Source organism: Oreochromis niloticus, linkage group LG18, assembly GCF_001858045.2.
Source record: "Oreochromis niloticus isolate F11D_XX linkage group LG18, O_niloticus_UMD_NMBU, whole genome shotgun sequence".
Taxonomy (NCBI): domain Eukaryota; kingdom Metazoa; phylum Chordata; class Actinopteri; order Cichliformes; family Cichlidae; genus Oreochromis; species Oreochromis niloticus.
In genome coordinates this window covers 17,612,272-17,636,853 of record NC_031982.2, presented here as the reverse complement: position 1 = coordinate 17,636,853, position 24,582 = coordinate 17,612,272, and the positions used below count along the sequence as shown (strand labels likewise).

The window sequence follows — 24,582 nt, the reverse complement described above, 5'->3', positions numbered from 1 at the left end:
ATAATGACGCAACCCTGCTTTATCAGAATGTTCAAACTTCTTCTCATTAGCACAGTAATTTCATCTAAAGCCATCCTTTCTAAGATATATGTGATATTCAGGTGAAAATATGTGCCATTGTGTGGTAGTTTCGAATAAAGAAAGGATCTTTTGAAAGCTACAATACATGGACATCTGGACAACATCCAAACCTTACACACTACAGACATGGCAGCTTCAGCACCCTATACATTTTGCTGAGTGGATGATGGGTGTGATGCCAGCAAGCTGATACAGCAGGACAAGAGGAACTTCGCCAGCTTATTATAGAAGCTTTACGAGAAAAGAAAAACAGCAGGGCATGTGATTCAGTTAATGAGACTAATAAGAGAAAACCACATTTTTTTGGCTGTGATACAAAACAGGCTATCAAACATCCTTCATAGTAGGCTGCTAACTGGCGTGACTGTGATGAGATCTGTCGCCGAAACAGACTGTTGGATGCAGCTTTGTAGTGTATCATAATCACACTGTAGTGCAGAAGATCTGAATCCGGTTGACTCAGTCAGCATAAAATGCCAAATCACCATGGTAACAGGGGATGCAACACACTTTGCACAGGGTGATGGAGACAGGAGACTGTTCGCCACCAGCATCATCTCGGATCAATGACAGCTGTTTATAATGCAGTGATTAGAATCCGAGAGAGAGAAATACACAAGACTCAGGACATCCCACCCGATTTTTTGTGCACCACAGCCAAAGCTGGGGCTACTACAGGGTCACGTTGAAGATTTTTTTTTCCTTATTATGTAACTGCGTTGAATTACAGTGGTAGCAATTACCAAACGCTGACGAAATCAAATCCACACGAGACTGCTATTTAAAGCTATGAAATAAATAAATAAATAAAAATGTAAAAATCTGTATATTTTCTGTATTCTGGAGTTTGCAGCGGACACCATGCCTCAGCGTTAGTCTACAAAGTTGCATAACATTTCACTCACATTTCTCCCTCCCTTTCAAGAATATCTAAAGCTACCCATTAACAGATTTTGAAAGATTAAATCCCACACCCCCAAAAAACTATCCTACAAATCCACACATACTGTGGAAGATCATTCGCATAAAAACAGGAGCGTATTTTAGACCGTAATCTCCTCACTCCACCCACATCATTCAACGACATCTGGAAAGGGGGGCAGAAAAAAACATCCAACAAGAAGATCTGAGAGCATGATGGCTGGATGGATGTGCTCTTACCTGTCCGCATGCTGGAGGAGAGTCGTGCTTCTATAAGATATGGTGTTTCACTCTTGGAGCGGAGTCTCCTTATCGGTCTGCGGTCTGTGCTGTTGGCTGGAGTGGTCGCCATCAATTTTCACCCAGTGTCCAGTGGAGACTGCTCTGGCCGACTGGGGGCAGATGCAGAACCACGGCCACTCTCACACGCTGGGAGGTAGCTATTGATGACGGGAAGGAGCGAGAGAGCGAGAGAGGGGGAGAGAGAGAGCGCAAATGAGAGTGGGAGAGAGAGAGAGAGGCGTTGGTGGGTTATGACATGCATACACTACACAGTGCGAAGGGAAAATATAAAGCCGACAATAATTTTGATAAAGATTTATACAACCTTATCATTGATCAATTCAGATTTTTTTTACATGTAAAAACTGAAACATATAATCTGAGATTAGAACAGATTAGGATTTAGGCTACGATGTATACAATTATATTACGGTTAAATAAATTTGTGCAATAGGGAAATAAAGATTTTTTTTCAAAACAAAATAATAATATATCTAAAATAATTTTATTTGATAAAAGGTCTGTCCGTTTGTCAGAGCTTGTATTATTTAAGCGCAAAAAAGTTGAAACCACTGAATCGTTAAACCTGAGAATGAATGAATCATCTTGAATGAACTGCAATTTCGCCAATGCGCCAGCAGGTGGCGCTCTCGCTCGCGGAGTGCTATTTACGACAGTTTGATACGTTTACGGCTGCTCCTGTTAATCAAGCGTACAGGTAAACAAGCAAACTAGTTGCGGCTCTGTGCTCTGATAGAAGGTTTATATCAATCGCAGCGAGGTGAGTACAGTAAATGTATTGTAGCAAGTTTATTTAAAGCACGCTCATACTTTTAGTATCAACAGATACATGTTTGGATGTACTGGCTAGTTCCTGCTTATGTGACAGCGAGCACGATTTGATCCCTGTGGCTACTCCTGCCCCCGACTTTAAAACGACTACATGTCAACGCAGCTGATGTTTGGAGTTTGTTAATGAGTTTGCAAGTTGTTAGCTAAAGTTAACAACGTCTTCTTTTCATTAATTCCTCGGCTGAAACGCTTCTTTGGGTTATTTTTGGAAGAAACAGCGCGACAAAGAGCCGCAGCAGTAAGTAGCTGTAACGCGTACTCGGATTGTGCAGAATCTTTATAGTCTTTAACGCCTAGATTAGCCTAAGCACCTTTTGGCATGTTTTTTTAAACCTTAGGCTGGACATCTCGTTAAACCTGTTTGAACGTAATAGGTAGTTTGTTCAGGTTCATGGGCGCGCCCACTTTTGTCATTTTCTGTAATTTTCCGTTGGCCTCAAAGTAGGAAGAACTGGCAACCTTCTTTGGGTATAATAAGCGACATTCACGTGCCTTATCGGGGCCTAAAAAGGCAGGCTGAGTTACGTTGCAGCTGTATTCCTTTACGTGCCTTTTTTGTATTCATATTTCACTGTCATATAAAGCAAGACAGACACTGAATTTTGCATTTATTGTCCTTTCGGAAGCTCCATTTGTGTCTTGTGGCGACTGTCAGATAAATACAACCAAAGCAAAAACAAATAAGTGCTGCAGCAATGACAGCAAAAAAGTGAGTGACACTCATATCAACTGGATTTGTTCATCAGAATTATGCTACAAGGTCTAAAAGACCTTCCTCCTGATGGCAGGAAGGTGTATTCATCATGTGTTGCGACACATCACAGAGGATGTCTCACCCTGTCACACCACCCAGGACTCCCAAAGTTGCATCATACTGTTTTGTTGCTGACCTGTAATCCATGTTTACGTGGATTACACCACGTAACCACCAGCTACACATACACTTCCACTCACTGATGTGCTATAATTTAGATCAAAACCTCTCTTTTATCCTGTGGTTAAGCGGTGACTCTTACACTGTCCCCTCAAACATCTTGTGTGAGCATGCGGGAGGTTACACGTTGTATTTTCAGCCCTTTTGTCTGTATCTGGTCTTCCAGTGACAATGCTTCTCCGAAATCGAGCTGTCGTTGCTCTTGGGCTTCGAATATGCTCCTCTCATGTGACCAAAGGACCGCTGGCTGATGCAGTGAAACACAGCTCAGGTAAAATGAACACTTGTGCATTTCACTACATAGTACAATGTGTGAGTTACATAATTTGGTGACATATAGAACCCGAGTAAGAAACCAGCTCATGAAAAGCAAACAACTAAATCCTGATGCGCTTAATTAAGAAGTAGGAAGTGCATCATGATAACTGAAGAGAAGACAGGCTGCTTGATTCTATCTAAATTAAAATGATTACTTAATTTTAGATTTACCTCTTATGTTTTTTTTCTTAACTTATCTGGGTGTCATTATGTCTGGAGAGTTTCAACGCTTGCTTTGTGCTCCCTGCTCCGATGTAAAAGTAGTTTTTATTATATTTTCCTAGACATGTCTGAATTCCGTGAGGTGTTTTCCAAAGCCAAGCACATAGCCATCATAACAGGAGCTGGTGTGAGCGCAGAGAGCGGAGTACCAACCTTTCGTGGAAAGAATGAGAAGTGGAGGAAGTGGCTGTCTCAGGTAACTGATAAAGAAGCAACACACACTTTTACTTGAATGCATTTTATTTTTAATCTTTTTTTAATTTCATTTTATTTGTTTTTTTTAGGTTGTATTTGTGTTTTCCCTTCCAGTTAAATATGTCTTTGGATTGTGCACTTTGATGGCAGCCTTCTGAGCTTTTCAGTCTGTGCTTAAAACATAACCATGTGGATCTGTCCTCAGGACCTTGCAACGCCAGAGGCCTTCTCTCGCGACCCATCTCGAGTTTGGGAGTTCTACCATTACAGAAGGGAGCTTGTGATGAACAAGAAGCCCAGCGCTGTCCATTTGGCTTTAGCAGAGTGTGAGGTTCGGCTGACGAAGCAGGGGCGCTCTGTGGTCATCATCACCCAGTGCATAGATGACCTGCACCGTCAGGCTGGGTCCAAACATGTGCTCAACATTCATGGTGAGGAGCAGAAAGTGACCACAGATACAAAATGCAAATAGCAGCTGTTTAATTTCATTACGTGCAGGATTATGCAAAAACTACCAGGGGGAATTATGTGAAACTTGGTTGCAAGATGGAGCATGACAGCGTGCCTTGGCAGAGAACTGCACTGTCAGAATGGCCTTGCTGTTTTTGTGAGTCATTACCTCCATGCCTAGCTTTGTGTGCTAATGTTAAGAGAATTTCACCCTATAGATATCTTCAGTTTCACACTCAGTTTTAAGTTCTGAAATTGAACAACTTTTCCAGTTTGTGTTAACAATGTACAGTCATCCTAAAACAACTCCTTGTGTAGTGATTAGTGGAAACTTTGACAGGGCTGTTGTGGTTTTGCTGGGATATGGAAAAATCTGATTCATAGTGGTTGGTCTCTCAAGCCCACAGATTTAGTCAGTAATTTAATGTCAGCGGAGAAAAGTCCAAGAAGTGTCCTGCTCAAGTGTTAAGTTGGCCTTTTAGAGGAACATTTTGACTGGCTTCTCTATTTTCATACTGTTTCGAGGGTGGCCAGAGTGCTAAAACGTTTGACTCACCTGCTAAAATCTTTCTTCTGTCTGTTCCCACGAGATGTTTTCTGGGATCCCAGCACTCTAATGTGCAACAGCTGTGTTTTCTGTGTATAACTGCAGGCAGTCTGATGGAGACGCGCTGTATGAGTTGCGGTCATGTGTCAGTGAACAAGAGAAGCCCCATATGTGCTCCCTTAAAAAACAAAGGGTAAGTAACAGAACCTTTGAAATACCAATGCTTACACTGATCAACATAAACCTCCAGCATGGATAGATCAGTCTTTGCTGTATTAATGTGCAGTGACCCTGGCCCAGATGTTCCTGATGCCCAGATTCCTGTGGATAAGCTGCCAAGGTGGGATTACTTTCATGCCATATTAATAACACTGACAGACAGATTTGCTAAGCTTTTTGTTTTGCATATACTGTAGTCAGTCAGATGCAAAATTAGTTTCCTCAAATTCTGCATTCTGCACCAGTCTAATAAGCAAACCTATTCTAATTGCATATGATTATGCAAACACTAAGCAATTGTCAGCTTGGCTGTTTGTGCACTGTGTGACGTTTAGATAATTTTGTGTAATTCTGTGTGGGTAACCTCACCGGGAAATCTTTCTCCCTTTTCAAAAAGCATGTGCTTGTTAGAAAGGAAAAAAATATCGAAAACATGGAATCTTTTTAATAAGAAAACACGAAAGCTACGAAAATGCACACTTAAGGGAAGCATGCCATCTGCATTATTGTGAGAGGTTTAGGTTACCCATCATCTCCACCCACCTCCTGCATCTCTTTGAGCTGCTGCAGACCTGCAGGTTTTTCCTGCTGAATGAGTTTAAACTCAAATCCTATGTTCCTGTTAATCAGATCAGTTCTTCCACTGGGGGGCAGCAGTGCGCTTTAAATACTTCAAATCCAGTTTTGCTTATAAGTAGGGATGGGTATCGTTTAGGTTTTATCCGATACCAGTACCAAACCGGTACTTTTGAAACGGTGCCGGTGCTTAAACGGTGCTCGAACCGGTGCTTAAAGAATGGAGAACACAAAATTGGTCCAAAAGCCTCTCATGTTTAGCTGTTTTTTTGGAAAAAGATAACAATGTTAGCCTTTTCTGCAGCTATAGGGGATATATGGTATCACTCTTGGCTGGAAGCAGTGCTTAAACAATGGAAAAAAACACAAACTTTGTCCAAAAACCTCTCATGTTTAACTGTTTTCCACTTTTTCTGTGGTCATTTTAGCCTTTTTGGCCAGGGTGAAGGGAGCATCTGCCATCAAACAAGAAGACAGCCGCATGTAACTACGACGGTGTTTGCTAGTTCACCTTACATGCATTAATGTAATAATGTGGTTAGCCTACTCAACGTAAATTACACACGAACAACATTAAGCAACTCACGTGGCTGATGCAGAGGAGAACGGCTGCTGCTGCCATCATCATCCGTCATCATTTCTGCTACGCTGACAGGGCTAGGGGCCAGGACTCTACTCTTCGGGTTTTTGGGGGATGTTGCTAACTCCGGGTCCGATAACAGGCACCACACCCACAGTGGATGTGCACGGTGTGAGGTCTCGCAGCAAGCTATCAAATACGCCGCATTTCTCGGCTTTTAACAAAATGCTATACGTCGCCAGGCGTTTCATCAGATTCGAGGTGTTACCTCCTTTGCACAGTATCAGCTTAAAGCACTTGTTGCAGGCTGCTGAGTTTGCATCTTTTGCTGTGAAGTACATCCAGACTTTTGATCGCTTGGCCTTGGGCATTTTTAATCTGTAGCTCTGCTCTAAAAGAACATACGTACCTGGGCCCGCCTACTACGCTTGCAAAGGTAAAATGATTGGCTAGAATCCAAGCGTATGACATCTCAGGGGAAAAAAGTACAGAAATAAAGCACCGAAATGTGCGCTGCTTTTCGGTCTGGTTACTACCGTTTATGTCAGAACCGGTGCCATAATGGCACCGGACAGCGGTACCCATCCCTACTTATAAGTGTAACTGAAAGTATGGCTGAAAAGCTGCCCATTGACATCTACTGAGAAAACGGCCTATTCTTAGATTTTATAATCTTTAATTATCAAGCATTTGGCTTTTCTGGCCACATCTTTGTCAGTGTGGATAGAATTTGAAAAAGTATGAGACCATTAACATGAGGACTGTTTTATACCGCTCTCTGTAGGTGTGAAGAAAGAGAGTGTAATGGTCTGCTGAGGCCCAATGTGGTGTTTTTTGGGGAGACGCTGGACTCTCACATTCTTACCAAGGTGGAAAAAGAAATTGAAACCTGTGATCTTTGTCTCGTGGTGAGTCATTTTAATTTCAATATGCATGTGTGATATATACTGTATTCTTCCTGTGTAGTATTGTCATGTAACACAATATTTGCTAAGAAATTGTGGAAGACTCGACCTGTGTTTTTCCAATATAAGTCGCCACTGCAGGTCATTGTTGATTGTTGTTTTCCTGTAGGTGGGAACATCTTCTATTGTTTACCCAGCAGCCATGTTTGGCCCTCGTATTGCATCCAGAGGTGTTCCAGTGGCGGAGTTTAATATAAATACAACACCGAAATCAGAATATTTCATGTAAGTCAGTCAAATAACTCAGTCCTTATTAACTAAGATGAAGTTGGACCACCTAAATGCCCTTCAGACTTACAATTCTCACCTTCAATGTGTTTCTTTGTGTGTGTGTGTGATGTGGCACAGGTACCATTTCCAGGGTCCATGTGGAACTACACTGCCTCAAGCTTTGGCACAACATGAGTCAGAGGTGTTTTAAAAAAAAAACACCAGGCTGACTTTTTCAACATTAGTTAGATTTAAAAAAACAAAACAAAATCTACAAGCCAGTGCAGCCCAGAGATTTCTTAGCAATACTCCAAATCTCTTCAAATCAGTGTAGCTGTTAATGCGCTTGGTGGAGGTATTTTGTAAATCATTAAGCTTCTTGACAATTTTTGAGATGAATTTCTTAATACTTGAAAATGTAGCTCACTAACTGGAATCAGATCATGATTTTTTTTTATGTTACATGATATTGTGTTAACTATGCAGCTTAACAAAGGAAAGGGAGGACATGCATGTAAAAATCAAAACAAAAGTCAGACATCAAAGGTATTCTTTCATAATAGATGTTAATGAGAAGATCATTAAATGTTAGCACTATTGTTCTCTAAAATGAAGCTGTAGATCAACATATTACTTCTGGTAGAGTGTTCCACTTTTCTCTTTCTGCCGCATGAAGAGATGTACAAATCATAATATAATCTAGTGCCTTTTCAGACTGTTTACACAACCTTGACCAAATGCTTGCTTTAAGTTTCAAGTGCAAATCTTTCAATGTTACAAAGATTTATTCCAGTGTACAGAGTTTGCTGTTGACCAAGGACAGAGAGGAAGTGAAAAATTCAGGTTATGCCTGTCATTTACTTTCTATGCTGGTTAATTGTGTTTATTTTGCCATGGGTCTCGTTATGTTACATGGATTATCCATCTTGCATTTGATATTTTTTTTATATACTTCTCAGTGTCTGTATTACAAAATGATGTATGTGTTTCATCTCTTGGTGGGACGTGTCTAAAGAACAAAAACATCTTCTTTGTCCAAAACAATACGCACAATGTATCATGATGTATTCCAGTAAGACTGCCAATACCTTTATTAAAAAACTCAATATAATAAAACACTAAATTCATATTTGGTGAGAGCTTATTGTGTTGATTTTAAAAAAATCATAAATGTCTTTGGTAAATGGACTGGTTGTTGTATACCTGTTTCTACTCCACTTGAGCACTGAAAAGCCTTGGTAGGTTACAGTACCGGGCATAATGAACAACTTGGCAAAGGAAAGAAAAAAAGAGAATCTTTTGGCACTTTCGCTACTGTTGCAAAAACGGGTTTGGGACTGCATTTCAGTCAGTGGTGTTGAAGATATTGTCAAAAATGATGAAACTAGGAACACAGAAAAATACCATTTGTATCAATTTTCCTAGCAAAATACGAAGAAATGATGAGGGTTACTCTTGCAGAGTCCTGCATGTGCAGAAAGTGAACAGTAGATGCCAGCGTGTAGCTTTCTATCTCAGATGTTGCTTACATAATGATGTATAATTCTGCACTGAGAGGGACACGGTGAAAAAACAGGCCTCTCAGATTCTGCTCTTAGCATGCATGAGTGAGAGGAAATGCAGATTTAAGTACCCCTAGGCCATCAGTGAACCCAGAGTTGTTACGACTGAGCGGAGCTGAGGAAACGATATCGAGCTCAATCATAATGCTGCTGAAAATGGAAACGGTTTGAAGTGGAAAGCAAGGTGACACAAGGTGGCCTCTGTTGTCCAAGCTGATTTCTTACAGGGATCTTGATAAATTGCATGTTTTAAGACTATTATTAGAATTTGTGTGTCTTTGTGTTACTTCTTTGTTAGCTGAGTGCCAAAGTATATTTTTCTTTGTGTAGTTTTTATTTTTCCCTAACTTTCTCTAGTTCAGGCTATGGCGTATTGCATCATGCAGTGTTTAACCCCTTAAAGCAAAGTCGACCTGCAAACATTGGTGACTGTTTACAGAGATGCTTTAGACACCTACAGAAACTATCAAACACGTCACCAGAGGAACCACCACAAAGGCTACAAAACTGTTAAAAGCTCCTGTGTAACAAAAGTCTCTTCTCGCTGCTATGTTGTGATTTCCCAGGTTTGGAGACACTGGCCCGGTGCATGCTACTGGAAATGCTTCTCAAGTGTTTTATCTTCATTTACCGACTGGGCTAACATTGTTAAGTCATTCAATGGAAATGAGAGAGACAGAGGGTTAGAAGTCATTCAAATTAGCTTTGGAAGGTTATGTTCATTAGACAGTGTTATGTTAATATGATGACAGTCATAAAAAGAGTTATCCCAGGAGAGCTGGTGCGTGCGTGTGTGTACGAATGTAGCGGCGAGCACATGCGAACTCACACAGGTACGTAATCTATCTTTGGTGTCTCAGGGGAGTCTCTTCGAGTTAGTTCATTTCATGCACGCTGTAGTTTCAGCGCTGATTATAAATTTTTTAGTTCACACAGCATTGCAGCACCGCAAACCCAAATATAAAACCACAAACACACTGCAGCTGGCCCACATTGGTTAAAGAATAAAAAAACCCCACATCCATAATATCCTCCCTCCCTCCCACTGTGCTGCCGTTGTTCATCAATTAGTATCTAAAATCAATTAAGCATATCAACTGTATCTTTTAATATATGTCATCATCACCATTGCCATGATTAGATTTCCTCATTTCCTTTTCTATTATTGGTAGCCCCCTTTAAGGAGAGGTAAGGCCAGGTCCCATTTGTCATCAGGAGAAAAGTACATGGAGAGGCACTTAAGAGAAATCTCAACTGTCTGATACAGTCATTTCTGGAGCTGATGTGAGCGAGGCTGCCAGAGAGAGGACAGCTACTCTGCCAACTCGTGCAGCTCATTCATGAATGCAGTGGGCAAGAGGAAAGTGTGGAGGTGGAAAAGTTCTTGACTGCTCCAAAAGCCTTAAGGTTAACAGACTCGCCATCTTTGGTGGAAAGGCGGGAGATGTTTCTCTGTCTCTGAGCGAGAAGGCAGTTTTGATAATTCTGGCTCTGTACCAGCAGAGTGCTTAGGAAAAAAATAAAATCAAAGAATTATGCTGCTCCCTCGTACAAAATGCTCTGCAGCTGCCTTCAGTTGCCGCTTGTTTGCGGGCTCTCCCTCATTCAGTTTTGTCTGTGTTAACTGCTCTATTGGTTGTAATTGGATGACTGACTTAATATCTAATTTCTTTTGCCTTGAGAAACCCATTTGTGACCATCTATGAAGCTGCCAGTTGTGCAGCTTTTGACTAAATCTGAGCAGAGAATATAACCCTGCATGCTTCAAAATGTATCCTGCCACTTCTATCAACAGACACGTCATCAGAAAGCGCTATTTGCACTTGCAGCCATACACGCCTTTACCTTAGCATTGCCTCCAACATGTCTGACAAATATGACATCAGTTCATCTTGGTGTCATTGGTCCAAAGAATTTTTCCAGAACTGCACATGCTCTTTTAGATGTTTTCTGGTAAAGTCTAATTTGCAATCCTCATATATATAATTGTTTGTTTTCCTTTTGTATTCTTCCAGTACAAAGGAAAAATGATCTAACCCGACCTAACAATATATAGCCACATATTGCTTTTAATGAGAGGAACTATGTGCATGATTGAATCCATAACTTGTTTTGTTGCAGTCTCTGCACATCAAAAAAAAGATGTTTGATGTGATGTTTGATTGGCAGCTGGACTAGTGTTTACATGTGCTTGCATCAGAGGCGTAAGGTGCCTGACAGTGTGTGTCTTGTACTGTATTTGTGCTGGTGTGATTTTTCATTCTGTATACATGCATATGACAAGAGGAAGTGTCAGACCAAACCAGGTCAGGCTGGTAGAGGAGCTGTGAAAATTGCACAGAGACATACTGTACCTTTACAGTTACACCGAGCTTGTCAGTGTTAGGCATGACATGACTCATTCTGTCATTTCAGTATCCATTTTTTCCAAAGAACTTCTGTTTACATATTGGTTATCTAAAAGGCATTGCAATAATAAGTAAGGCAAGTCTTAAAAAAGTAACTACATATTAAAGGATATATTGCTTATAACGTTAAAGCTACATAGGATGAATTGTAAAAACATGGCTGCCCCAGCACAAACTAATTACCAACATAAAAACTGACCAGTCAGTTATTTTCTTACACTTAAACAGTTTTTCATAGTTTTTCTGGCTTACAAACTCTAGATTTGGTTTGAGACAGGCTTTTTGACAGACCTGTAAAATATGTGTGATAAAATAAACCAGCTATTCATTTTAGGCAACAGATTGGAGACTATTGGGTACAAAAACCTTGTAGTTGTTGTTTATCCTTGCAGTATATACAGTATATATACAGTACCCCAAAACCATCGTATTCTATGTCTAGGTATGAATTGCAATATATTATATCCCAGGTTGGATCAGTTTTGGGACTCCTGCATCCAACCATTTTCTTGACCACATATCACAAACAGATAACCAGATAAGCATTCACGCTCACATTCACACCTAAGACAAATTTTAAAGTCACAAAATAACATTGATGTCTTTAGTCTGCTGCAGGGAGTCTGAGAAAACCTACTCAGACAAAGTGAGAATGTGCAAACTTCACACATAGTTTTGCTTTTCTAAAATTTGTATATAAATGATGTTTCATGATATGAATGTAAAATATACAGTTAATTTTTCTGTTTCTGTATCCCAACAACTCAGCTTAGAAGCTGAGTTTAGAAGCTAAGTGTAAGATTGGAATGAATGCCCTTCCTCTACAGGAAAATCCTCTATATTAGTTAGTAGGGCTGTAGTATTGTAATATTGTTTTTGAATTCATTTAGTCATTTCAGTTTAGTTTCAGCCAGTTTCCTGAGTGGATTTATTTATTTTACTTTGGATTTTTTAAATTGAAAATATTTAGGTTAGTTTAGTTTTTTTTAGTTTATGTGTGAGTTTCTTGACAGTACAAACTCACTCATACAGACATTCAGTCTCAGTAAACATCTGCACCAAAGCCTCTTCAGGCTGATTGTGTTGACAAATTGTATCACACTGACACCAAAGACATTCCCTCTGTATATTTATTTTGTTTTATTTTATGGCTTCAAGATAGCGTCTCGCCTCACAGCAAGAAGGGTTCCCTGTTTGAATCCTGACTGCTGCCTTGAATGACATTCAGAGGTGTTCTTTGGATGTTGGCTTTCTTTTGTTTCACTCTCTGCTTTGATAATGTTGAAATTTCACATTTGGACACATCACTCCATAAAACCCGTTGCCACTGATTTTTCACAGATCAACCAGATGCATCTCTTAGGTCCTGTATCCGGCCTTTTTCTGGATGACTTTCAGATACTGTTCATCAGTTGTAGATATTTTTTTAGGCCTTCCACTTTATTTAGTCATATATTAATCTCCTCACTGTTTCCTCTTCCTATACATCCCCTGAGTTTGGCTGAAATAACAACACTTTGCAGATAATCCCTCTGTTGCCATGATGGCAACTATTATCATGCGGTAGATTGTTGCTTCTCACCCTCCCCACGTCCTTCTGTGATAGACCCACCTACTTTTGGCCTAAATTTGATATTCCCAAACCCAAACAAACAATAAAACAAAATGAGTGGAAAAGATTGATACTATTCATATGCAGACCGAGTTGTCTTTCCCAACAACCCAAGCACATCCCTGAATAACACTGGTGCTTCTAGGTAGCCTGATTGGGAGGGAGTTGTTGTTTGAAAAAGGCTGAGATAGGGCTCAGGTGCAAGCTAATCTGCTCTAACCCTGTACTAATTAGGATCAAGGCAAGCGGCCACTTTCTCCTAGTTATTGATCACTGGCCCCGCCTTGCACAGACAAGTGTATGGCTCCTATGAGAACAGCAACACAGGGCGCACATAAGAGGAAGCTCTGCCCTCTCTGCCTGCCGAATGTTGTTTGTGTCTTTGAAATTCAATATCCAGTTCCTATTCAACATCAAGCCTTTCGAAGTGTTGTTGAGTCTCATCCGTTAGGCCTCCAATCAGCCTGCTCTGTTTTGGCCTGTTTCCTAGATCAGACCCACTCAATATTCATTGTATAGGTGTCTGTTGACCAGCATCACAGGCATCTCTGTCTCTATCGCTTATTTATGCATAGATCTCGCTCACTTTTCTCTCTCTTCACGGATTTAAAATAGGCTTTGTGGTGACATACAGCACACATGTCTAAATCAATATGATGACCCCTATGTTGTCTGCTTGCTACTATCTGCCCAAGATTATTTGATAAGGAGTTTATTTTATCTTTAAGTCTGTACATTTGGATATTTCACTTAGTGTGACACACAAATACTTTGACTACTTGTCATTTTACTACTGATCTATAGTTTTTATAGAGACTCGTGGAAAACAGACATTAAAATCTGCTTTTGGTCTGCTTCAAAGTCCCGTGTATAATGAATGCTGCTAATCTGTCATCAAGATTTATTTTTAATTAATGTTGTTGGAAATAACTTTCATCATTTCACTGTTAATTGGTACAATATGGTAATGCAAACTGACACCAGGTTTTAAAACATGTTCCCAATGATCTGAAAGTACCATGAAAAAACACACTATTGGAAAGACTACATTATCTGAGCAAACAGGAGTGTTTTGGTTGTGTATTGTGTGGCGTGGAGGATTCTTACCAGTATTTCAGGTGTTCTTACTTTTATTTTTGCTGCCAAATAAAGGTCTTTTTATAAAATGGCCAGCTAATTGGCCACCAGTGTTCCCAGGCCACATATACACACTGAAATGAATGTTAGCTAAAATGAGAAAAAGTTCTAATTAATGCAACAGATCCGACATATGAAGTGACTACTTGGTTAGCTGGCTCCGATGCTTCTGTGTTTATATTGTGTGTGTGTGTGTCTTGATTTTCTTTTTGTCTTCTATTTTCTTTCTTGTCACTGATCTCATGCGCTGCATGGCGAACACTTCAAGAGCTCAAATTCAGCGAGGCACGTGACCCTCTGGAAGACAGCCATTATTGGAGGCGACAGGGCACGTGGACTAGACGCAAACGCACACTTGTTGCCTCTCCCAGATTACTTGAACTATCAGAAGCTTTAAGAGGATTTCACAGTGGGAGCGTGCTGGACTTCAATCTCATGGACCTGATGGCTATTGATCCATGCTAAGCTTTCACACAGAAACACACTCACGTAACAGACACAGTTGTTACTTCATGGCTTCATAAACATAAATAAATGGTTTCTAGTTTTCAGTGCTTCAGTATCTCTGTGGTTGTCTTCTTTCTCTTCTCTTTCCTTTCACCCCTCACCAGCAGAAGTAGATAGCTGCCCCTCCTGGAAGTCTCTTCTGTTGAAACAGAGTTCTTCTTTCCCACTTTGTAACATTTGTAGTCACAGGGGAATGTTTGATTGGTGGGGTTTTCACTAAGGCCTGCATTATAATACTGGATTTCTTTGATAAACACAAAACATCTGAATGACAGTTCATACGCTATTTAGGAAAAACAAAAAATAAAAACAGTGAGAAAATAAAACTGTGTCATTTTCTATCCAGACTGATTTTAAATAAATGAGTCCCTCAACAGTATATGCATGCATATTAGCAATGCTGATGTGAGCGGTAGATTAGAAAGGTGGTGTCTGTAACCACGGAGACACTGAATGAGTACCTCAGATGTGTAGGTTGATAGGTAAAGGGCTCGAATTAGGAAGCTGACATGTGAGAAAACAGGATATGAATGTTCTTTACAGGCAAAGGCAGGTACAGCATTGGCATTACAATCATTGCTAATACATTATGTTTCATAAGCTGAGGATGCAACACCCTGAACTTTGAAAAATAATGATAAGGAAATTATCCTTGGACAGGCCAAAGAAGAGAATGAATGGATGGTTGGAAATCATTCACTGTTCTATTTTATCCTTGACCTATATAGTTTATATATATATCGTTTAAGCTATTGTTACTGGAAGAAAATATGGAAATGACATTGAATTCAATTCTATTTTAGAACACAATTCTAAATGAAAATAAAATAAAATAAGCTAAAAACTGTAGTGAGAGGAGTGGTCCTACAATCAAATCTGAAATGCTTTGCTTTAGGACTCAATCACGCAGGGCTAAAAAGTCACCTCCTGGCAACCACCTATCGCTAGGGAAAATCTGCAATGACTGGATGGTGAGTGGTTGCTTGCGAGGTGAAATTGGTCGCAAAGAGGGTGGTGTACCAAAAGGGTTGCTAGCAGAATACCAAGATCACCAACTCACATGCTATTCTCTGAGCAGCAGTGTGAAAAATGGGATGCACACTGAAAGCTGTCTCCTTCAAAGTAAAAGCTGAAACATGTCGGTTGCAGTCAAGCCCCAACATTTCCTTAGCAGGAAAATCTTCTGGTTTATGTTGCACTTTTCACAGTTTATCACTTTTTTTGCTCAGGGTGTAGTTTGCAAGTGTTTGCAGACAAGTCAGCTTCATCCCTGGAAACTACACCTGATACACCTTTGCAACCAGTTTTACGTTAGCAGCTGCCAGTAATCACTCACCAAACTGTATTTTTGCATTTTTACAGCAGCAGATGTAACATAGACATAGTTTCCCAGTCAGATAAATGAAGCTGTCTAAGCTGATTATTGACAATTAAAAACTGAAAATTGAAAGTGGCTCATGGTCAAATTAACCATGCATTTTACCTGAATGCTTGAATCTCTCCATCTATTTTCTTACCATGTTAATTTCTCCTTCCACCATCTCTTCTTCACCCCGTTGTTGGGACTGCTGTCCCTGCTTCTGCACTTCTCCACAGCTGTTGCTAGCAGCAGCAGCCTCCTGTGACTGTGAGGCCTGGTTATTAGTTGCTGCTGGTGCTGTTGTTGACGGTGCAGCAGCAGCAGCCCGACAGCTAACATGCCAGTTAATTTGACACATTTTGCTGCATCTATTTTTAGTTTCTTTTTCTCTCTTAGCTTTTCAGTTCCACCTTTTTGGTACTTCTTCCACACTAAACTCTGTTTTAAAAGGTGCATGAGCACACAGCAGAGATGTGATTAGGCAATACAGGTAAGTAATTACAAGGAATCAATGTGTGTATTGCAAAATACACAGATTTCCCACGTGACCGGCAGTCGCTAGATGGTTGCAGACTCGTCTCTAGGCCTTAAATATTTTGCAGAATTATTTAGTTTTCTAAACAATGACTCCAAATAAATTGCTATTTTAAAGCAAAACATTATTAAATGGCTGTTTCATTTTTTATATTATCAGGATACAGTCAAAAACACTGGTATTGCTGTCAGTGTGATGGCAAGTACATCAAGAAATGAATCATGTTCAAAGGAGTTATATTGCTTCTGCATTTGTCTCTTGCGGCATGTTTTGGAATGTGTTGACTGACGGATAGGTTTGTGGACTCTTCACCCCCAAGGCCAGTTTTGATTTGGTAATTATTAGTATGTTCTGTTGCTGCCGGAGGTCACGTTTGGACACATTTCTTTTCAGCATATGTGAAAGCTAGCTAAGTTGTGGTCAAATTTGATTTATTCATTGTATTTTATTTCATGAAAAAAGGAGAAGAAATAAATCTGTGACCAAAAGCAATGAAACAAAATAACACGCAGAGAAATTCTATATTTTCAGTCCATTTTTTGTAGCCAGGGTGTTTTTCTAGTCCTCCCAAGATGTAGCAGTTTCTCTGATGCAAGCACGCATCTGAATGACAGAAAAACCTGCTGTTTTTTTGTTTGTTTGTTTTTTTCTTAGCACATTTTAATTATGGCTGACATTTGCTAATTCACAACATGCATTACCGGTTCCTTTTGGCTTTCTCTTGGCTATTTCACTTGCTTGTGCTGAATTAGTGTGATTGTTATAAGAAGAAATATCGTGCAGAGAAATCTCATTCCGTCCCTCTTATTTTGTAGCTCGCCTATTTTTCTTGTACAGTTTTTAATTCATCTTTTATATCCTCTTGTCTCCAGTCTGGCCCAAACCAGCAGATTCTGAAAACCCAGCTGGCTGGAGAATTAAAGGCTGTGGAAATCTTTTTGCAGCTTTTCTTGGGAGAGTGAGCGAGAGAGACAGAGCCAGAGTGACATTTCTCACCATTCAATTTACAAGAGAAGCCAAATATGAGGCGTGGATCAAAGTGTCTGTATAAATTCAGCCTGCTGAGGTTCATGTATTCTATAGATGAGCTTTCTAGAAAGAAGTAAAACAACTGACATGTGGTGGAGAAGATTTTAATTGCTCCACAGAGCTCAAGTTGTCTAGTCATCAAACTGTTATTCAGATAACAATTTTGCAATGTAAATATGTCAGCTGTTTTATATCATTTCTGATACTCAGCTGTTTCATGTCTTGCAGTCTGAGGTTTGTGTGTGTGTGATGAATGAGTAAGAGCCTGAAACAGAAAGGCAGGCAGAGGAAATAAAAGGATTTTCAGTGAAGAGACATACAGCAGGAAGCTGGCTACTGTCTCCATATCTGATGCCCTTGCAGTACAGCCTTGTGGCACGAACTCCCAAAAGACCTCTTTGTTCTCAGAAGATGAGGGCTAGCAGAATGTGACTGTGCACTTACACCTGAAGCAATCAAAAGCAGAGAGAATAACACATTTATACCGCACGATGGCTCTGCTCTCATCCGACAATATATCTGGCACAAACAGGCCAAGAAGTCCTCCTGGAATACTGCAAGCCTTCATTCAGATACAAAGAAAGTATAATTTTATAAGCAAGAAAAGAAATATATCCAAACCAGCACATGCAGCTCCATGAATAGAAATCAAATGTTGCTGATTTTTTATTTTGTTTAAATGCACTGTGCCTTATTTGGATCTGAACACCAGTAGTGCTCATCTTTTAGATTAATTTAGGAGGTGCTGCTCAGCAGAAATTGAAATACAGATCGAGGTGACTACAGAAAAACTGTGCCAGATTAACGAGCTTACAATCGTGAAGAGAGACTATGACAAATAATCCCCATCTTAACAAAATTCAGAGTCAAAACCAGTTAACTGATGTGAATCACAGAGTCTCGGTTTATGTAGTGGATTGTGTAAAAAAAATGAAAGTACCTTCCGATTATGATCCACCATGCAACATCACATGGAAAGCATCTGATTGGCAACAGCTTCATTTTTCAACACGACAATGATCCCAAACACACTGCCAATGCAGTAAAAGCATACGTGGACAGAAAACATACAGTAGAACACATCACTCAGTCAGTCATCACGCCTTTCCAGAGCCTGGACAATTTTATTGAAACAACGTGGGATCATCTCGACAGGGAAGGGAACAACAGATAGCCATCATCCAGAGAAGAGCTTTAAACATCTTCGAGGAAGCCTGTAAATCTATTCCTGAAGATTACTTAAAGAAATTACAATAAATCTGCACTAACAGAGTTCAGACTGTGTTAAAGAACAAAAGCAATCATAGGAAATATTGTTTTTCAGTGTCATTAGAATACTACAAATGTTGCCTTATATGCTATATTTCCATTTATATTTCTATGTTTCAATAATTCTCTGCAGCTATTTCCCATTTTCCTAGCACAATATAAAGAAATGAGGGGTGACTCAAGACTTTTGCAGAGTACTGTAGCTTCTGCATTTATCATCTGTGACTGTAAACACTTTTTTTTGAGAGGGGACAAATCATTCTGATGCCGATCCTTCTGATGAAGGATACGCTTGTGGACTTTTTCCTCAAGTCCAGTTTTGATTTGGTAATTATGTGTGTATTGTGTTTTCAGCCCTGACAAATGGAGTTCTGCAGGTTCCTGCTCAGGGCTGGAATTGCACTCATTTCTTTTAAGTTTATGTGAAAGCTAGCTGACTCGTGGCCATATTTGATTTATGCTGTGTAATTTATTTCATAAGTAAAGGAAAAGAAACAGATTTATCACTGTATTTTGAAAGCAATGAAACAAAATACCATTCAGAGAAATCTTATATTCTCACTTCATCTATTTTGTATATGCCATATTTTTCTTGTCCTTCCAAGATTGTGGGTGTTTATCTGAGGGAAATACACACCTGAGTGGCAACTGTGAGAAAACCTGCATTTCTTTTTTCTTAGCACATTTTAATTATGGCTAACATTAGCTAATTCATGACATGCGCTGCCTGTCCCTCTTGGGTGTCTTTTAGCTGTTTCATTTGCTGGTGTTGAACCAGTGTGTCTGTTATTACAAGACCACCAATACGTCAACCGCATGTGAACACTGGTGGGATTTGCCAGATGCTTAGCTATGATGGAAGATGATCTCTTGATAACAGCATGTGCAAACAAGCACTGAGATGGACTTTTGTTATTTTTACTATTGTTATTATTCTTTCTTTCCCCCTAGTAGTGTGTGAGCATTTTATTTGTACATTCTGAAAACACCTGCCTAAAAGAAGAAGCCTAATCGGAGACACTGACAAAACCCATTTTGGACGGAAGCTATACAACTGACATGTGGCAGACAAGCATTTAACTGCTCCAGAGATATGAAGCTGATGAGTCATCATCCTGTTAAATAACAATTTTGCAGCATAAATATGTCAAATATATAAAAATATAATGCTGTTTCACATCGTTTCAGATGATAAGCTGTTTTTAGGGGGTGGGGGAGGGGGGCTTATGTGATGATGGAGTTAAAGAGGAAAAATAGAAGATATTTAGAAGAGAAGCATGCAGCAGGAAGCTGGCGTCTGTCCAATACCCTTGGAGTGCAACTTTGTGGCGTGAACTCCCAAAAGACCTTTTTTTGTTCTCAGAAGATGAGAGCTGGCAGAGTGTGACCGTGCACTTAAACCTGAAGCCATCAAAAGCAGAGAGAATAACACATTTAAACCGCATGATGGCTCTGCTCTCATCCTTCAATATACTTGGCTGCAAACAGGACAGGAGGTCCTCTTGGAATACTGCACTCCTTCAATGAGATGCAAAGAGATCCGTACAAATCTGTGTCAGACAAAATAAATATTTGGAAACCTGCACATGCAGCTACGCAAACAGCACGGATGTTGCTGATTTTGGTCTTTTGTTGAGCGCACAGTTTGGCATTCGCCTCAAAAGACTGTGGCTATATGCCATGCAACACTGAAAAACTGCAGCCCTCGCTATTGTGATTAATTTAGGAGGTGCCACACAAGGAATATTGAAAAATTGATTAAGACAATGACATAAAATCGGTGCCACTTTAATTACACTCTAGTCAGGAGACTGTAAATGATGCCACCGTTTTCTCTCATTTGCAGATCACCTGCCCGAGAGGCGGATGCTGACAGTCGACACACAGCAACGTGAATGTTTTTTTTTTTATATGTGGCAGCTAATAAAAGCTCAGTAAAAAGGGAGTAAAAGCCTTGTAGATAAGACAGATTATCAGTGTAAAAGCAATGTGTCCTACATCTGGTGTCCCATATCTTCCTCTCAGAGCAGCAGGGACAGATAACACAGACATGAGCCTGGCAGGTCCCCAAGAGGGAAAGGTGAACTCTATTGTTATGCAGACAGCTGTTTGTTCATTTAGTGTGACAGCAAACAGGCTTGTTTAAGATTTCTCTTTAGCTAAAGTTTAGCCTAGTTCAGTTTTAGTCTGTGTCAAGTTTGACTCGGTAATCAACAAAACCTGATTAAACCTGAATATTCTATATCATCAGTTTCCAGGTGACATTTTCCAAACCTCTTTGGATTTCAGAAGTTTGAGCTAGTGATTCTAATTTTTTTTTGACCAAACATATCAACTCCAACACCTCATCTTTTTCCCACAAATTGTCTACTTCCATGTTGCTGGTAGCACAAGTCTTTTATAGAACATTGTTTCCCTTTTTGTCTCAGAATTTAGTAGGCTGCCAAATACTTTACCTCTCTGTTTCTATTTTCGCCCCATCCCTTTCACTCTCTCTGTCTACCTGTCACACTGTATATAGCTGTGCTGGATCAGTGAAAGCTAGAACACTAACAGCTGAGAGAGAGACACACACACACAGAGTGAGAGCTAGGGAGGGGGAACAGAAGGCATGTGAGTGTCCTGGTAGCATGGTAGAGTGCTGGACTTTGGCACTGGCCATCAATCTGTCACTTTCTTACATCCTCTCTGGTACCGACGGGTCATGGCAATGGCAGCCTGTGACGGATGACTAATCTTCCCCTGGTAATGAATGAGACACCACCCCCCTGAATGCCAAAAGAGTGCTGATTGTGAGGGTGGCTGCCTCATGGCAATACAGGAGTCTTATTATGAATGCTATGCAATCATGTTACTCTGTGTCTGTGCCAACCAAACGCAGTAGCTCCCAGTTTATGCGAGTATAGTCGTGTCTCGAACACAGTGACGTGCGGTAGCGCTATTAATTGCGCTTCTTTCTCTCATCTTCTGTGCTTGTGTGTGAGGGAATTAGGCAGAGGAAGGGAGCGCGTAAATGAATCAGAGCATAGTAAAAGTCACTGCACGGGCTTTAACGATGGAGACACGTCGTGTGCAGGTGGAAAAAGGAGACGTTGCTGTTAAGGATGATGCATGTGCTGTTCTGTCAGGCTGAAGGGGAGCTCTGTAGCCGCGCTAGTCAAATCGTCTTGACTGCGTGTGTTGAGTAGCTGAGACCTGTCTTATCTTCACCTCATAATGCGCAGGCGTGATCCTATCTGAGCCCCGCAAAAAAAAAGAAAAGAAAAAAAGCTGTTACCGTCACAAGTAGACGACGTGCTCTTCAGTGGTGCTCAAGCGAACGCTGAATTCTTATTATAATAATTATTTTTTTAGTAGGCTACATGTATATGGCACATCGCCTGGAACACTGCTGAAAAATGAAGATTTGCTTGCCAGCTAATCTTTCCGGACAGCACAGTCCAACCTGTGGATAGTGCCGAGCGCGTCTGTGGCCACCGGCCAGTCTCCTCCGCTATCTGGGACGCTCTGCCTTGAGTCTGTTGTGCGCGTCTTTTTACGTTTGCATCCCGGGGTCTGTGTCGGCGCGGGATCCGCTGTTCTGTTTAAGCTAAGCTGTGAGCAGGTATTCAGTTTATGAATGGCACTGACATGGAGGAAATACCGTTTCAGAAAGTCAAAACCAGGCGGAAGAGAAGTCACTGTCCACCGGGTGTCCCTTTGACCACCATCGTATGCGAGGACGAGTTCGACTGCAAAGAACTCGAGTCTCTCTTCCAGAACTACAACCTGAAACTGGAGCAGACGTCCACTCTCAAAGCCCTGGCCGTGCTCATATTCTTGTCCTCGACGCTGGCTGTGGTGGAGTTGCTGTCCGGCCCCAGCATCACCATCTCCAAGGGGTCCCATCCGGTCCACTGTGTCATCTTCGTGTCCCTGTTCATTGTAACTAATGTCAAGTACCTGCAAGTGACTCAGCTCCAACAAATTGTTAACCTGACGCTGCTCTTCGGGTTTACTTTCTCCTTCCTTTGCTGTCCCTTCTCCCTGGGCGCCATGGGGCTAGAGCCCCCGACGTCCCCGGAGCAAGGCATGTGGCAGCTCATCCTGGTCACCTTCGTCGCCTATGCGCTGCTACCTGTACGGACGCTTTTGGCTGTTGTGTTTGGAATAATGGTGTCCATCTCGCATTTGATTGTGACTGCCACTTCCGTCACAGTGAAAACACAAAAACTATGGAGAACAGTAAGTACATGTTGCACATGATTATGGTGCCTCTAGTGCTTGGTAACCTTGGAGCTTGTGTTATTATGCGTGTGAATATAATAATTTATTCGTATGAGCTGCACACTCCTGGAGTAGCCCGTATTAGGATATGAAGCTCAGGTAGAGAGAAGCAATTTAGATGTCAGTTCAGCACCAAGGATAGCTCCATGTGGTAAGACTCGATGGGCTTTGCTTAGGTTTTAATCAAATCCGGCAAAACAATAACACGATCAAGACAAGTTAGTGCATGTTTGCTCTCATAAGACAAAAAATGTTGAGAATTTGTAGCTTTATCTTGGTGGTATGTAGTGGAAGTGAATGTAACGGTGACTATCTGTTCACATAGTTCCCTCTTCCACACAAATTCCATGCGTGTAACACATTTATGATATTTAGTGGTGTTAAGCTACTGTATATTATAGTGTGGTGAAACCAAGACTTCCCTGCAGGCACCTGATTTAAAAATATATAGTAAAGCAAAACAGTCTACGACTGTTTTCTGTGGGATATGATTCAATCCCAAAGGAGCAGGTCAGGAATGAAGAACTAGAGTGACATCCTCCAAGCACCAGAAGTAGGGCAAATTGGAGGGACAAGCACACACACACATAAACACACACACACACACACACAGAGGAAGACCACTTTGACTACTCTACATATGCTTCAGTTAAGAAATAGGGCAAAGTCATGCATGTCATTGCAGAGCCGGAATAGAAATTGGTACACCGCTCTCTGGAAATGTATAGCTTTTGTACCTTTTCCTGTCACAGTCAGACACATATGCTCACATTCCTGGCTGTCATCAACTGTGGGAAAAGAAGATATGTCACATCAGTCAAAACCTACCAGGGGTATAATGGAACATGTCTGCCTACGTGCAACATATGACACGAATATTGGGCATTTCTTGGAAGTGAAACTGAGATTCTGTCGTTTCATCGTGCTCCCAAATGATGACAGCCTATTTACAGAGCTTTGTTTTCCTGTATGTAGGCTATGCAGTACCTGCATAGCCATGTGAAGGACACTGCTAGCTGTACTACCGGAGATAGCTAATCCATTAAGCTTAGAGATGAGCTGTGTGGCATGACCCTGCACAGTCCAGGCTTGCAACAACCACCCACCTAGGTCCCAAGCACTCAGCCTACAGTTGTGTCTACTTCTACATGAAATACCTTATTACCAAAGCAAGTATTGACTATAATTTCAAATGCACGTTATTGTAGGGCCTCTCTTATCTCATCATGCATCAGGTTCTTTTAGTAGCATAATTTATTCATTGTTGGTAGTTTAAATACCATAAAATGTTAAATGGGGTATGGGTTTATAGCCTTACCTGTCTAGATAAAGCTTAGATTACAAAAACAATAAAACTAAAAATAGGTACTTTATTAGGCCCCATTGAAAGAAATGAGAAAAATATAACTGTAAATAAACTCAGCAATCATTGGCATTTTTACTTATTAACTTATTGCTACTACTATTTAATATGAAGTACAACAGCAAAAAAAACCCAACAAAAAGCTAAAGAAAAAGATTGCAAATAAAAACCTTGTATTGTAT

At 40.6% G+C, this 24,582-nt stretch overlaps 2 protein-coding genes across 5 annotated transcripts in view; both read left to right on the top strand.

Moving 5' to 3' along the window:
- The first annotated feature begins 1,921 nt into the window (after nucleotides 1-1,921).
- LOC100701603 (NAD-dependent protein deacylase sirtuin-5, mitochondrial) lies at nucleotides 1,922-8,481 on the top strand. Of its 3 annotated transcripts, none has more exons than XM_005476364.4 (10): nucleotides 1,968-2,065; nucleotides 2,349-2,374; nucleotides 3,237-3,341; nucleotides 3,673-3,806; nucleotides 4,011-4,236; nucleotides 4,908-4,995; nucleotides 5,089-5,142; nucleotides 6,962-7,085; nucleotides 7,252-7,367; nucleotides 7,491-8,481. In XM_005476364.4, coding segments are annotated over exons 2-10 (921 nt in total). In that variant the 5' UTR covers nucleotides 1,968-2,065; nucleotides 2,349-2,373; the 3' UTR covers nucleotides 7,564-8,481. The 3 variants fall into 3 exon arrangements, with proteins under 3 accessions (XP_003438167.1, XP_005476421.1, XP_019203939.1); XM_019348394.2 differs by having other exon boundaries at nucleotides 1,983-2,065; nucleotides 2,355-2,374; XM_003438119.5 differs by lacking the exon at nucleotides 2,349-2,374 and having other exon boundaries at nucleotides 1,922-2,065.
- A 10,177-nt stretch (nucleotides 8,482-18,658) lies between these two features.
- The window catches only part of LOC100706434 (adenylate cyclase type 1), a 39,209-nt gene continuing 33,285 nt past the window's right edge, over nucleotides 18,659-24,582 (top strand). Inside the window, exon 1 of one of the 2 annotated variants that reach the window (XM_013270653.3) lies at nucleotides 18,659-22,995. In XM_013270653.3, coding sequence (XP_013126107.1) covers nucleotides 22,387-22,995 — 609 coding nt within the window. In that variant the 5' untranslated portion in view covers nucleotides 18,659-22,386. The remainder of the gene's footprint in view (nucleotides 22,996-24,582) is intronic. The other variant, XM_005476363.3, reaches the window with a different exon arrangement.

What these genes read in the sequence shown, in the direction of transcription:
- LOC100701603 (XM_005476364.4), top strand. An exon ending in CCTGTGGATAAGCTGCCAAG is followed by an intron (nt 5,143 to 6,961) that starts GTGGGATTACTT and finishes CGCTCTCTGTAG; the next exon opens with GTGTGAAGAAAGAGAGTGTA. An exon ending in CCGAAATCAGAATATTTCAT is followed by an intron (nt 7,368 to 7,490) that starts GTAAGTCAGTCA and finishes GATGTGGCACAG; the next exon opens with GTACCATTTCCAGGGTCCAT.